This window comes from Thunnus maccoyii, chromosome 22, assembly GCF_910596095.1.
Source record: "Thunnus maccoyii chromosome 22, fThuMac1.1, whole genome shotgun sequence".
Classification (NCBI taxonomy): Eukaryota; Metazoa; Chordata; class Actinopteri; order Scombriformes; family Scombridae; genus Thunnus; species Thunnus maccoyii.
The window spans coordinates 23,665,630-23,678,721 of record NC_056554.1 but is presented as its reverse complement, the minus strand read 5'-3'; the positions used below and the strand labels follow the sequence as shown (position 1 = coordinate 23,678,721).

General features: G+C 37.7%; 1 protein-coding gene across 5 annotated transcripts in view; it reads right to left on the bottom strand.

The window, feature by feature from the left end:
• Positions 1-4,168: 4,168 nt before the first annotated feature.
• The window catches only part of LOC121889620 (butyrophilin subfamily 3 member A2-like), a 32,266-nt gene continuing 23,342 nt past the window's right edge, over positions 4,169-13,092 (bottom strand). For 3 of the 5 annotated variants that reach the window (XM_042401717.1, XM_042401718.1, XM_042401720.1), the window contains 6 exons: positions 12,529-12,606; positions 12,018-12,140; positions 11,771-11,878; positions 11,254-11,355; positions 9,121-9,216; positions 4,169-5,038 (listed from right to left, as the gene is read on the bottom strand). In XM_042401717.1, coding sequence (XP_042257651.1) covers positions 4,880-5,038; positions 9,121-9,216; positions 11,254-11,355; positions 11,771-11,878; positions 12,018-12,140; positions 12,529-12,606 — 666 coding nt within the window. In that variant the 3' untranslated portion in view covers positions 4,169-4,879. Of the gene's footprint in view, positions 5,039-5,211; positions 5,350-9,120; positions 9,217-11,253; positions 11,356-11,770; positions 11,879-12,017; positions 12,141-12,528; positions 12,607-13,092 lie in introns of all 5 variants that reach the window. The other 2 variants (XM_042401721.1, XM_042401719.1) reach the window with 2 other exon arrangements.

The following is a 13,092-nucleotide window of genomic DNA, read 5'->3' as shown; positions in this document are numbered from 1 at the left end:
GAATATCTTTGCATGATTTACAGTAAAAACTGTTTATTGATCTTCTACTGGCCCTTTATGCAGTCGGGCATGTGTGAACAATCTGATGTCATCAAGAGGAAGTAGAGATAACTTTGCAAACAAAGCGTTCAGAACAGGTTGAAGCCCTGACTTTTGAATTGCAAGAAGTATTTTACATACTTTCACCTCAAATTTTGGAGCTTTGACCATGTTTAACATCCAACATCATAACAGTATATAAATAACAGTAAATCACACATGTCCCCTTTAGGAATGGCAATGGTGGATGGAAAATAAAGGCTAAATATTACTAGTATTAATATCATTACTATTATTAATATTATATTGATACTAATATGTGGCTAATAATTCATGTACAAAGGCATATAACTAGTGTTTACCAATTTTATTACTGGATAGTTTCATTTACAGTAGATCACATCTTGTGTCGGTCCCCAGGGGTCATCTGGGGTTTTGATCTGTTACTAACCTCTCTACTTGCCCTGCAGGTGACTGATTGGAGTAACCCATAACAGATATATTGGTTACTTGGTTTTGTATACTTGTATACTTTTGTATAGTTGTATAAAATTGTACTTCTTTTGGTTTGTATCACTGAGCAGTATATCGATGGCCAAAGCGCAAAACCTCCTATCTGCAGAATTTTTTGATTGCGGATTTCACTTTTGATGATGAGAACAAGGAAGGCTGCACATATTCAGTCTGTCTGCAAGATAATCCCACCCTTTATTGTGACAGAAAAGTCACACAACAAAACAAAAACACAACGCAGAGTCTCTGGATGTGTAGAGAGGCTACAGCACGAGTGAGTTACACAATCACTGAACATTCATTTCCAGTGGACAAGGAAGCAAATACACTGAATTTAAGGAATTTCCCACTTAAGGAGTTCTGACCCTAGTATACTACAATGTATTAACTATTACATTTACTACATCTTTTTACCTGAAAACAAACTTAATTTTATTTTTAATTTAATTTTAATTATTAACTTAATTTAGAGCATCGTTTTGTAGAACCTCTTCCAACTTGCACCAAGTGCAAAAGCTCCTATCTGCACTTTGCGAGGCATTAATATCTAGTCGGCATTGTTAACACATAATATAATAATATAGTCCAAAAACAGTGTATTATGTGTTGGGTATCCTTAACAAATAGCATTCTGCAAAAAAACAAGTTTTTTTTAGTTTTCTCTAAAAAGTGCATTTTTCAGATAGGAGGTTTTGGTCTTTGGCCATCGATATGCAGTATGCGCTGCACTCTAATGAAGGTATACCCACATCAGCTCTATGTCAACAACTAAGTTCCTATTTTAGTGCAAAGTTACGGAGATGAACCAAGTTATCGTGTTCTGTTTTGTGACAAATTATTTCCAAGATATTCAGTTTTTAAGATTATGACAGAAACCTGTGAACCGGTACAGACTTGGTGGTTGGAGAACATTTAATTAAATGTGCTTGCACGTGTAGGAAATAAGTCAGCAGTCTGAGTGACTATGATGGGTTTTTTAAAAAAAATATTGTAAAATACAAAATACAATACATACATGGATTTACAAGGAACCGCAAATCCAGATCCAGGATTTACTTCCTATAACATACATAATTAGATTTTCAAACCTTCATATTTACAGCATAATTCATAAATAGGCTTCTCTTTGCTGGACCATCACTCGTGCTGGGACCAAATAAATATATTTAAAATAACTTCATGTTTATAGTGCTAAATGGTGTATTACACTGCAAAAAGAAAGGCACTACAGATCAGCTCATCTGTGAATTAAACCCCAAGAAACACCAAGAGAGAGTCTTGACGCATTAACCTCCACACCACTCACCTTTCCAACAAGTCTAATAATTAACCCACTGTTTAATATATATTTCTATATATACATATATGGATAGATAGATAGGCACCTGGTTATGTATTAAAATGGGGGAGCCAACTTGGCAAAGGTACATAATTGGTGGGGGGTCCTCCCTCCCCAAATAAACTGTAATTTAAAAGAAATTTCTTCCATTTCTACACCACTTAACCTCTTGGATTAAGTCAAGAAACAGCCACCTGCACTAGTCTAGATTAGTTAGATTGAGGGTACTATGAAAACCAGCAATGCATCAAGAACAGTATATAATTTTGTGGATCAGGACAGGACATGATCATTAGAAGAATGGCTATTTCATATTTGAAGTTCTATTTATAAAATCATTATTTAGCCTAAAATGTTAGTAAGTTTCAGGCTACTAGGCTGTCTTCAACGTCGCACAAGGACAAACAATTTATATAAATGAAATACTCTTACAACACCATACAATTTGTAAAATTAAACCTGGTTAAACAATGTTAAACCTGAGGGTTGCTATTCTCAATACTCACGAGGCATCTTCAAAGTCTAACAACTGCAACAAAGTACAAACAGTTCGGATGAATTAAATGGCCTCACAACAACCATCTAATTCCAATCCCACACACAGGTTCTAGTGGTAGCTATTAGCACCACTAGCTGATGTAGTTGTAAAGTTATACAGGAATGAAAAATCATAACTTCAAAAGCAGATTATTTTAACCTACATTATCTCAAATTGAGGACTATTATAATGCACAACTCAGAAGGTGATTTTTACTCCTCAAGACATAAAGAGGCCATTTTAGTTGAGGACTAGACCTTACTGCCCCTTAGAGTAAACTTGCAGCTCCCATTTACCCTGTATGAGAAAATGAGAGAATAATCATAATACTGAAAGCACAGCGCAGAGCAGGTAGATGAGAGATCATTACATGGAGTGATGCGTCATCATATTTAAAAATAATTCCATCCGAAGTCTGACTAAAATTGAAACTAAAGCTGAGTATTCTGCAGAAGTCTGAACAAGTTACTTTCCACCACAGAACATTTGACTTGTTAATTCAGACACTTTGTGTGGAAAAGCTCTGTCTGTCTCTCTCTCACTGATGGGTTGGACTGAACCAACTCAAAGGGTGGTCTGAAAATGTCAGATTTTTTTATTACTTGTTTTTGTCAGTTGCTGAAAATAGAAAAATGATCATTGATATAGGCTGCTTAAATATAATCACCTGATTGCAGGGACTGTATGATGATAAGTTTATTTTTAAAAAGACAAAAAGTGGGGTAAAGTTAGATAACATTTACCTCTGTCACTGTAGAGATTCAAAACTTCTTCGAAGCAGTGTCTTGGGAGATCTAAACAAAGTGTAACATTCAATGTTTTTGTCCCACTAGAGCTACTTTTGGGTTTAACGTGTAGGTTTACCCACCTTTTGTATACAGGAATGCAGCTCATTTATTTGCAGTTGTACACAAGATCCAGGGCTGTATTTATCAAGCTTCTCAGAGTAGAAAATTACTCTTAACCAGCCAAATGTTCTCATAGTGACGCACTTTTTTTCCCTACTTTTAGGTCTAGATGTAAAACTTAGGAAATCACTCTTGTCTCAGCTGGTATTCAAGAGAGCTCCAGGGGTCACCTAAAGATGTTCAGGCAGAGATGTTTCATGAGAGCAGAGATGTTTTGGGAATGCTTGATGATGATAAAGTTGTTTTGACAAAAATCCAATAATATTTGAGACTGGCTTTATGATAATGTTACACTTTTTTGTAATAGGGGAAAACTTAACGCTTATGCACATGATGAGATGAGAACAGACTTAAACCAATTTGAACACACTCATGTCCTCCTTGTTACAAGCTGCATAATGAAGGATATCTCAACTTCATTACAACAGGCACAATATTTTTTATAGGGTCTTATATCTTACGATTTTTTTTTCTTATGATTTATTTAGACTATTTCAAATAATAGCAGGGTTATACTAGTTAAAAGAAGATGCACCGTAACAATACAGTATATATTGATATGTTATGGTGCTTTTTTTTTCTTCTTCTGCTTTGCGGCTTGGATTGTCAAGCCACACTTTCTTCCATATAGTAACTCTTCTGCTTACTGAAAGTCAGTGTAGGATGCTTTTTATGGGACAATGTACAGTTCAAACATAAATGTCACCATTTGATGCGCTGTACCAGATTATGGCTGCAAGCTAATTTGCATCTGTTGTCCCTTGGCAGGTCAGAGGAAAAAAAAAACAGCACAATAACAAACAGTACAGACTAAAAACAACATCACATCCAGACATTTCCAGCAGTTTAATTGTGTTTCAGCTCTCTAAAAAAAAAACAATGGTAAACATGAGACTTAAGTGTCACTTCCTCAGAGTCAAAGAATAAGGTCTTCTTTTTACAACCACAGAGGATTGGTAAGTATTGTGCAAAATGTAAAAATAATGTTTTTTAATCAAAACCAAAGAAGAAGTAGTTCAAAGAGACCAAACCCTGCATCATTAACATATTTTGGCACTTCCCATTTATTTGTACTTCACATCATAATTTCAATCAGTGGGTTTGTTGTAACTCAGAAAAGCAAAATTAGTTCAAATTGTGTTCTTCCTTCTTCATAATAGTGGCACATTAAAAAGTCCAAGTGTACATACTTTACTAATGTGCTAAAGTCCAAAAGGTATGAAAATATGCCTCACTTTGCAAAACCGATGACCTTTAAGAGTAAAAATTGACATCAGTGGTGTGCACAGGGCAAAGGTGGGAAAGAATAAAGGGGAAGTCAGACCAATCTCTGTCTTTTATAACAATCAGAGTGCCCTGTGCTGTGCTTGATAATCAGAGTTGGCCACTCAATCCAAGTAGCTAAACAACACCACCACATATAATTGCTATATAAAATACTATATGCTATAAAAACCTGAAAAATAGAAAACATAAGTGAAAATATTTTAAATCAAGTTTTAGAATGTTTTCAGAGGGGGGTCTTTGCCTCCATTCTGAATTCTAAAACCCTGAATTCTCAAGATATGGGATATCAGACTCTGAATTGTCTTGTTCTGAATCCTCATTCTTTCCATCCTCATCCTCCTCTGAAGAGTCTTGCTCTTCATTCTCATGCTCTGAATCCTCATGGTTCAATAGATCGTCCTTTCTTTCCACCTGCTGAAGGGTGAAAGATACACATACATACACACAAAAAGATTTGTCTGTTAAAGAGTGAGCACAAACTATTAACAAATACAGGAAATCAAAAACTCTAAAACATGTGATGTGCTTTGTTTTGTGCTAGCTATGCTCCTTTGAATTGTATGTAAAAATAATATTAGTATTCATACCTGGTACTGATGACCCAAAGGTAATTACAGTCCAAGAAAATAAAACAATCAAAATGAAGGACTGCCGAAATATATGAAAAGCAGGGCTGGTACACTCATTTGACATAACGGCTTGTACTTCTCCTGCCACATGGGCATCTAAAAGAGGAGTGAATTAATTTAGGATAATATTCATACATGGAACGGAACAGAGTAACATATACTAGTAGGTGTATTACTACAGCCCAAAGAGCTTTGGTAACTTATAGCAATTAAACATAGGCTAATAATAACAATAAAAAGGTTGTAGAACAACCTAAAATTTGTATCTCTTAACTATTAATTATCTATTAACTAACTTGGAAATGCCCTTTTCAGCAAATGGAGCATATCTGTTCTTTTCAGTCTTAACTGTATCAAAGAAGATAAAATTCGCTGATGATACATGATACATGTTTTCATCACAAGCCACTTCGATTACTGTGCCCCTCTTTTTACTGGGCTCCCTAACAAACTTAAAAATTACAGTTAATTCAGAACGCTGCAGTCAGGATTTTGACCAATGCAAAAAAAGGGATCACATTACCCCCGTGCTTGTGTCACTGCACTGGCTATCTGTATCTTTTAGAATTGATTTTAAAGTCAGTTTACTTGTCTATATGTACTTAAATAATCTAGCACCTTCATATATCAGTGACTGCCTTTCATTTTACAGTACCAGCCACTCACAATTGCCCCCAGCTGGCTGCCAGCCATTCATCCATTCAGATAAGCAAGGGCCTGTCATGGATCATGTATGCATTTGTATGTCCCTGTCAGCACAGTCGTTCGTCTATGATCTGGGAGACACAGGTTCGAGACCTGGGGACCTTGGGGACCTCCATCATAAGATAGTTTATTCATAAAAACTTATTATAACATGTTAATATCCTAAAATTAAAAGCGTAAAACAAATAAAAACCTTTTTTGTGCATTTTACGATTTTTACACCTATTTCCACTTTTATTCAAATACAGCTTATATAAATAATTTTGCTGTCTCAACAACAAATACAAATACAAATACTGAGCTCTATGCACATCCCTAATACACATATACATCCTCATGCTCAGCTAGTCTTGCTGCCTCTAATAATGTACATATTGTCTCTGAGCTAAAAGCTTCGTTTTAGGCAAATTGATTTCTCCTCAACAAAATGTGAATTTGTGCTGCATGTTGCAGGGATGTCAGGGATGCCAACTCAGTGGATAAGCACTGTTCTCAGGTTCCCTGTTAGATTAAAAGGTTCTAAGTTTGATACCTGCTCAGGGCAGTGCATCTCATTACATTGCTCTTATAAATGAAGTTGCTTTATATGTTTATTGTGTACTATCATGCAATATGACTCCAGCTCCCTTTATCATTATAAGAATGCCAGAGCTGCAACCCTAATTTTTATGTAATTAAAAGTCTAAATGCCAAAGTCTCTTCCCAGTTGTATTTCTTTTTGAGTTAGGAAAGGGTAGTATTGATATGTTTTATCTAAATATTTTTTCCAATTAATTTTATGTGATTCATTGATCTGGATTCCTCTGCTATTGCTGTCACTCAATGCACCCAATTCAATCATAATTTGATATTGTATTCCTTCCAATTTAATTCAATTTTATTCATAACCCTCATCTTATTCCTGGTCAAATCATATCATATCTAATATTCCATTACCCTAATTATAATATGTTTTGTAAAAAAAAAAAAAAAAAGATAAAAAAAGAAAGAAAGAAAGAAAAAAGAAAAGATAAAATGCTTAGATATTTCTTCATGCAAAGTGAATGAGATCACTGAATGGGAAAAGAGCTTCAGATCCACTGATTGATTGGTAAAGATGTATCCACAAAGTATTGCTGGTGGTGTCCAAGGGAAAAAATAAATGTTCCTATTTGTGATGGAGTGATATACAAACTCTTAAAAGAAGAATGGATTTCTCTTCCATTTATTTCAGATTTATAAAACATTTAGATTAGTTATCAATCTAAATGACAAAACATTTTTTTTGTGTTACGAGTGCTTATGGGACGGTAAGGTATAGTTTTGTTTGGGTCTTGCACCCACTACTGCTGAGTCCCAGAGAAAACTGTGATGTGAGAGAGACTGTCGACATGAGGGAAGGGAGCAAGTTAAGCTGTGAAGAAAACTTAAATTTTCCTGTTTCAGTGCAGGTAAGCCACCTTATAAGCCAATCTCTCCAGCTCAGTGGGGGGCATTCTCATTCAAAATGAATAGCAGCCATTGCTGTCTCAGGTTTTGAGTATGTATGTGTGAATCAAGTGACAACTACTATGGCTTGAGGCCGAAGCCAATTCAGAAGTACCTTAAAGTGCCACTAGATGTTGGCTCCAACTGACTCCCATTCAAAAAGCCTCAACTTCTCTATAGAAATATTAAGTCAATCATTTTTTTTCCATGAGTCATTATTTTCTCAATCTCTGAATTTGGGCCCTCTAATAAGTGTGCTGGTGGTCATTTTGGAAATTATTGCTCCCTTAAGAAGATTTGAAGACTTATAGTAAGTTTGATGTCTGCTGTGTGGGCATGAGGTGGGACTCACACTGAGTCGAACTATCATCAAAATTTTTCATTAAGTTTAAAATTACTCAATTAAAATATCTGCCCTGTTAGCCCAATTTAGCTAAATTAGCTAACGTCAGCCCAAGTGTGCAGAGCTCAGTGTACCCAGTAAGCTAGCGTTGGCTTCAGTCCAAGATAGCTAAGCTGGCTGCTTGATAGTGGAGCCTGTGTCAAGTCAAGTGGATCGTTCTGGGAGGAGGGACACTGTGCTTTGAATACAAGAGGGGGGCACTTGAAGTCAGTGCTGATGTGCTGCAGAGCCAATGCTGTCTCTTGTTTGTGGGTGTGTTCCCTGCCACTGGTGGCCCTATTGATGCTTTACTGCTGTCTCACAGGTATAAATCAGCTTCTCCTTCTGTCAGGGTAAGAGGTCATGGGACAGCTGATCACATAAGAAAAGGAAAGGACTAGCAGAAGTCTGTACAGACTCAAGTAGGACAATAAGAGACACTACAAAAACATTTGGGACTACAATTTAAGAATCCACGGCTCAAGATAACAATTGTGACTATGCGTAAAGATGAATATTTGTATCTTTCCTGAATAGACCTGATCTTGGGACGGAGTTCTTTGGAGAAAATATTGGGACTGTGTTATTTACAGAGAATATTTCCAGTTTGTTTGGTGGGAATTTTATCTGTTCTGTGTCATACTGAAAGGGTAAATATTTTTGGTTAGTTGGAAATATTTTATGTTTATTTTGAGGGAATTGTATGTCTTTATTAAGGGAAAATATTTTATGTTTTGATCTGCCTAAACACAAGTATTGTTAAATATAGTTAATTGAAGAGCAATAAAAGTCATTTCTGGTAAATTGTTAATCTGACTCTTGAATAGTTATTTAGGGAACCTTGCTTTGCCTCACGGTCACACAATTTCTATGTCTTAACTGTCTTTTCCCAGGAACACATCCTTTTATAGGGTACTCACCTTTCCTTTTAATTTGCAATGCTTTAAAAATTATTTTACCTTTTATTTTTAAAGCATACTGACACAAGTGTTTTCAATTAGTCTGGCTGATAGACCTCTAGTCAGGTTGAAAATGGGTGGAGCTATGCTGGGAATTCTGTGATGTCACAAAATTCTATTAACTAAAAACAGTGATTGATCTATGTGTATATATACACATAGATCAATCATTGTTTTGTATGCAAAATTTACACTGGCTTGCACATTCTCAGTTTGCTCATTTTGTTAAAGATGAAACTCAGTAGTTTGTCATCATGTGAGCTTAGAGAAGCAACTAAAAACAAACACTTGGACAAAAGCTCTGATGGATGCTTATTCTGAGGGGCAGATGGAAATATATTGTACACTAGTTACCTGAAGGACGATATTTTTTAAATTTTTCTCCAGCTGGTCCCCCCTCTCCCTCTCATCCTGAAGCTCCAATTGAACATTTTGTAGATCCTCTTTCAACTAGGAGGAGAGAGAAGATTTAGAGACACAACATGAGAGACTTCTTCTTTTACAAAGACGTATGAGGAAATATAAATATTAGCTTACAGGAAGGCAAAGGTAAGCTGATAAATTAACATTATATTATATAATTTGTAATGTTACAGTGATTGGCTTAGGATATAGGAGAAATAATATTAAAATCAAATCAAAATGCCATGTCCCATCAATTTGGTAAATTGTTGTGGCTCTGTGCATTGGTCTACGTGGCTTGACTGACTTTCTGTCAATAATGCACATAACATAACTGTTCTATCTCACACAGGCTCCGCCCTCCAGTAGACTCTATGGGTAAAATTTGCATAAACATAGGAGCCCACAGTATCTAAGGCAGTGTCACAACTGTCTTCCACCCTTTCCTCTTCAGCAATTGGCGAGTTTGCCCAGTTCAAGAAGCTCACTTCTGCCCATCATGTCCCGACCTTATCCCCTCGCTAGGCTCCAACCCCAACTGATTTTCTGGACTGCAATGTCTGCCAAATGAATAATCTGATTCAGGGTGTCATGACTGTGGCAGGTAGAGTGATGTCACTAGCCACGGTGGCTCTAGTCACATGCAGCTGGGACTTACTGCCATTCCCGAGAGGGACTGGGACTAGCTCCTGGGAGCCCCTGTCACCTCTGAGGGACTCTTTGGATCCACTTCATTAGTGACACAGCGCCTTAAATGACTGGAGGAGGAGAAGTTGCAGCTTAGCCGTCATCTGCCACTTGCCAACCCTCAGAGAGGGGATGAGGCAAGGTGCAACAGTACAATGGCAAGAGGGAGAGAGCGGCAGCGGAACAGAGCATGGGTGCAGAGCGCAGACAGGGCTCCACGACAGCAGAAGGATCTTGTTAAGAGCAAACCAACAACGCAGAATGTCTGTGGGGGGGAGCATTCTGAAAGCGAGGGCTGTGTTCTCTAGCTCCCCCTGTGACGTGACAGCGAGGTTTTCTGCCCCCACCCACCATGCTGTTCATAATGTTTTAATTAAAACAAAATACATTTCTAACAGAGCAAGTTCCTCCACCGTCCCCACCTCCCCAATTCTCCATGCTACCAAGGTGAATTCAACTCATTCTGTTTCACACAGCGTGTCATGGCTGTCCAGTGCTACACAACACACACACAAACACAGATGTTGCCCCCACAACCCCTCCAGTGAAGGAGGCAGGGGGTTGGGACACTCTCTGTGCCAGACAGCGCCAGTGCATGCATGTTACAGTCAGCGTGATGCTGTCAGAAAACAAACCCTTACCCGATGTAGCGGCTCTGAATGACATGCTTGCCCCCCCTTGTCATGGCTGCCATTAGCCTTTGGCCTAAGAACGGTGCACGCGACATGTCTCTATGTTTATGAGTGAGGTGCCAAGGTGCATTATCTCTCCCACAGGAAGAAATACACTTGACGTGCACTTAACTCACAGTGAGGGGAGTAAGTGCATGTTGATCTCTACATGAGAGACAAGAAGGACTAAACACAATGACATGAATACTGCTGATGCAATGTTTACAGGGTGGTCGATGGTGGTGTGTTCATGGATCTCCCCACCAGCCTGGCCCTTTCTGTACCAGCCCCCCATTGGCCAAATGTCCATTTATGGAGGGTTTGGCAGCAGAGAGCACCGAGTCAGAATATTACAGCTTCCTGACTGCCCCTATGCAGCTGGTTGCCCCCTGATGCAATTTTACGAGGTGTGGTGACATGAATGCGTATTGTTATATACAAATTAATTCCCTTGCCTTGCCTTGCTTACTGCCCTGAAGGCCACGCTGTAGTTCGACTACCAGCCTCAGCCTCTTCTGGACCTGCTCCTGATGTGAATTGGTCTTGTAATTGGTTGACCTCAGCTAAATTGATTCCAGCTAAATAAATACAGCTGTACAGGCCACATCAATTCTCATCACAATTGTTCAATTTGCCCATAAACAACTAATGTCATTAGAGTCATTTGAAAGATTTTGTAATCTTATAAAAATTCTACACATGGGAGTGTCAAGATGAATAGATGAACCTTTTTTTTCTCGTCCTCAAGTGCCTTTGTCTTATCCTCAAGTTCCTTCGTCTTACGCCTTTCTTCGTCAAGCTTCCTCATGATTTCTGCAATGACCTTGTTCTGGGTAAAGAGAGAAAATGGCATGTGAGTGACTATTTTTTGAGCTAGATCTCATTTGTACATCATTGATGGTACAACATTTGTATTTAATGTACAGCAGAGCCAGCTGCTAACACAGAAAAATGCTAGGAATGCCAGTTTCCCATAGGGCCATACAACAGCTGTGGGAAGTAAAAACATTGATAATTCATGAAAATAGATAAAAAATAAACCACAGTGAATTGTTCTGACTGCAGAGCTGTAAGTGCCCCCCATGGTGTCCATTGGCATTAGAATTGGAAGGGAATGCTGAGGCAAATAAATGATTCATTGTACAAGAAACTGACAATGTTTTTTGTTTTTTTTCTGCAGCAGTTTGTTGCTATAATAACGGGTATCACAATGAACCCAGAAAGATCAAGGGGATACAATAAACCTCATTGTTCCTGTCCACCTGATCCTCCTCTTGGGTCGGCAGTTGAATCTCACAACTCTCGTTCTCAACCGGGAGCAGTATGTGTTCGTGTAGTCCGTCCTCTTCAGTCTGACAGTCATGACAAAAATACACAAGTGAATCAACACAGAAACTGTACACATAAACCTTAGCAAAGTAGCTAAATAGACCTGTTGATGATGGTAACAACATATTTTGACATTGCTGGAAGTCCTGAGATAAGATAAACCTTATTGTTCATGCTCTCCTGCACCTCCTCCTGGGCTGGTGGTTGAATCTCACACCCCTCATTGTCATCCGGGAGCAGTACGTGTCCATGTTGTTCATATCCATGAAGTTCATCCTCCTCAGTCTCTCATGACAAAAATACACAAGCGAGTCAACACATAAACTGTTTAAACATTGCATTACTCATATGTTTCCTACAAATATTTTATGATTTTATGCTTAAAAAATAAAAGAAAATGAAAGAAAAAAGGCCAGGTAACGTCCTGGACATCAGCACAACTATGATTTTGTAACTATTTTTGAAATATAACAGAACTTTTTGAGGGGACAATCAGACAATGATGATACAAATACAACATATCAGTGTTTGCTACAGGTTATCATGATAGGTTTGTTTTAATTAGTCAAATTGGTTTTGTAAAATACTGAAAGTTTCACGATATAACAAATGGATGCTGCTGTAATAATGAGCATCACAATGAACCCAGAAAGATAAAAGGGATAAGATAAACCTCATTGTTCCTGCTCTCTAGCTCCGCCCTCTGCGTCAACTGTAGATTCTCATTCCACTCGTTCTCATCCAGACCAGTCTGTCATGACAAAAATACACAAGTGAGTCAACACACAGAAACTGTTTAAACATTGCATAACATATATGTTTCTTACTTTCATTTTATGATTTCACAGTAAAGAAATATATTGTCACACATTTTATGGACATATCCTGTGTTCACTTCCTCATTCCTCTTTCTACCCTTTTCCACTCTTAGTTTCTCTCTCTTAGTTTATTTGCTTACTTGTCTAATCCCATTTTCTCAGTTTGTGTGAGGATCTTTCCCTACACTCTTTGTGTAATGATTGCATGTCTTGTATTGACTAAGATACTTGATGTGTTTGCTGTATTTGGTTATTCATCATCTGTTATCAGGATTATCTTGAAAATGACACTTTGTTAAATTGTATAACAAACACACCAGAACGTTAGCGGGGCCATTTTAGAAAGTAGAGCATATTAAGTTGTTAATCAGGACATATAGGATGTATAGAGCTGCAGAATGCACAGGGTATACATAAAT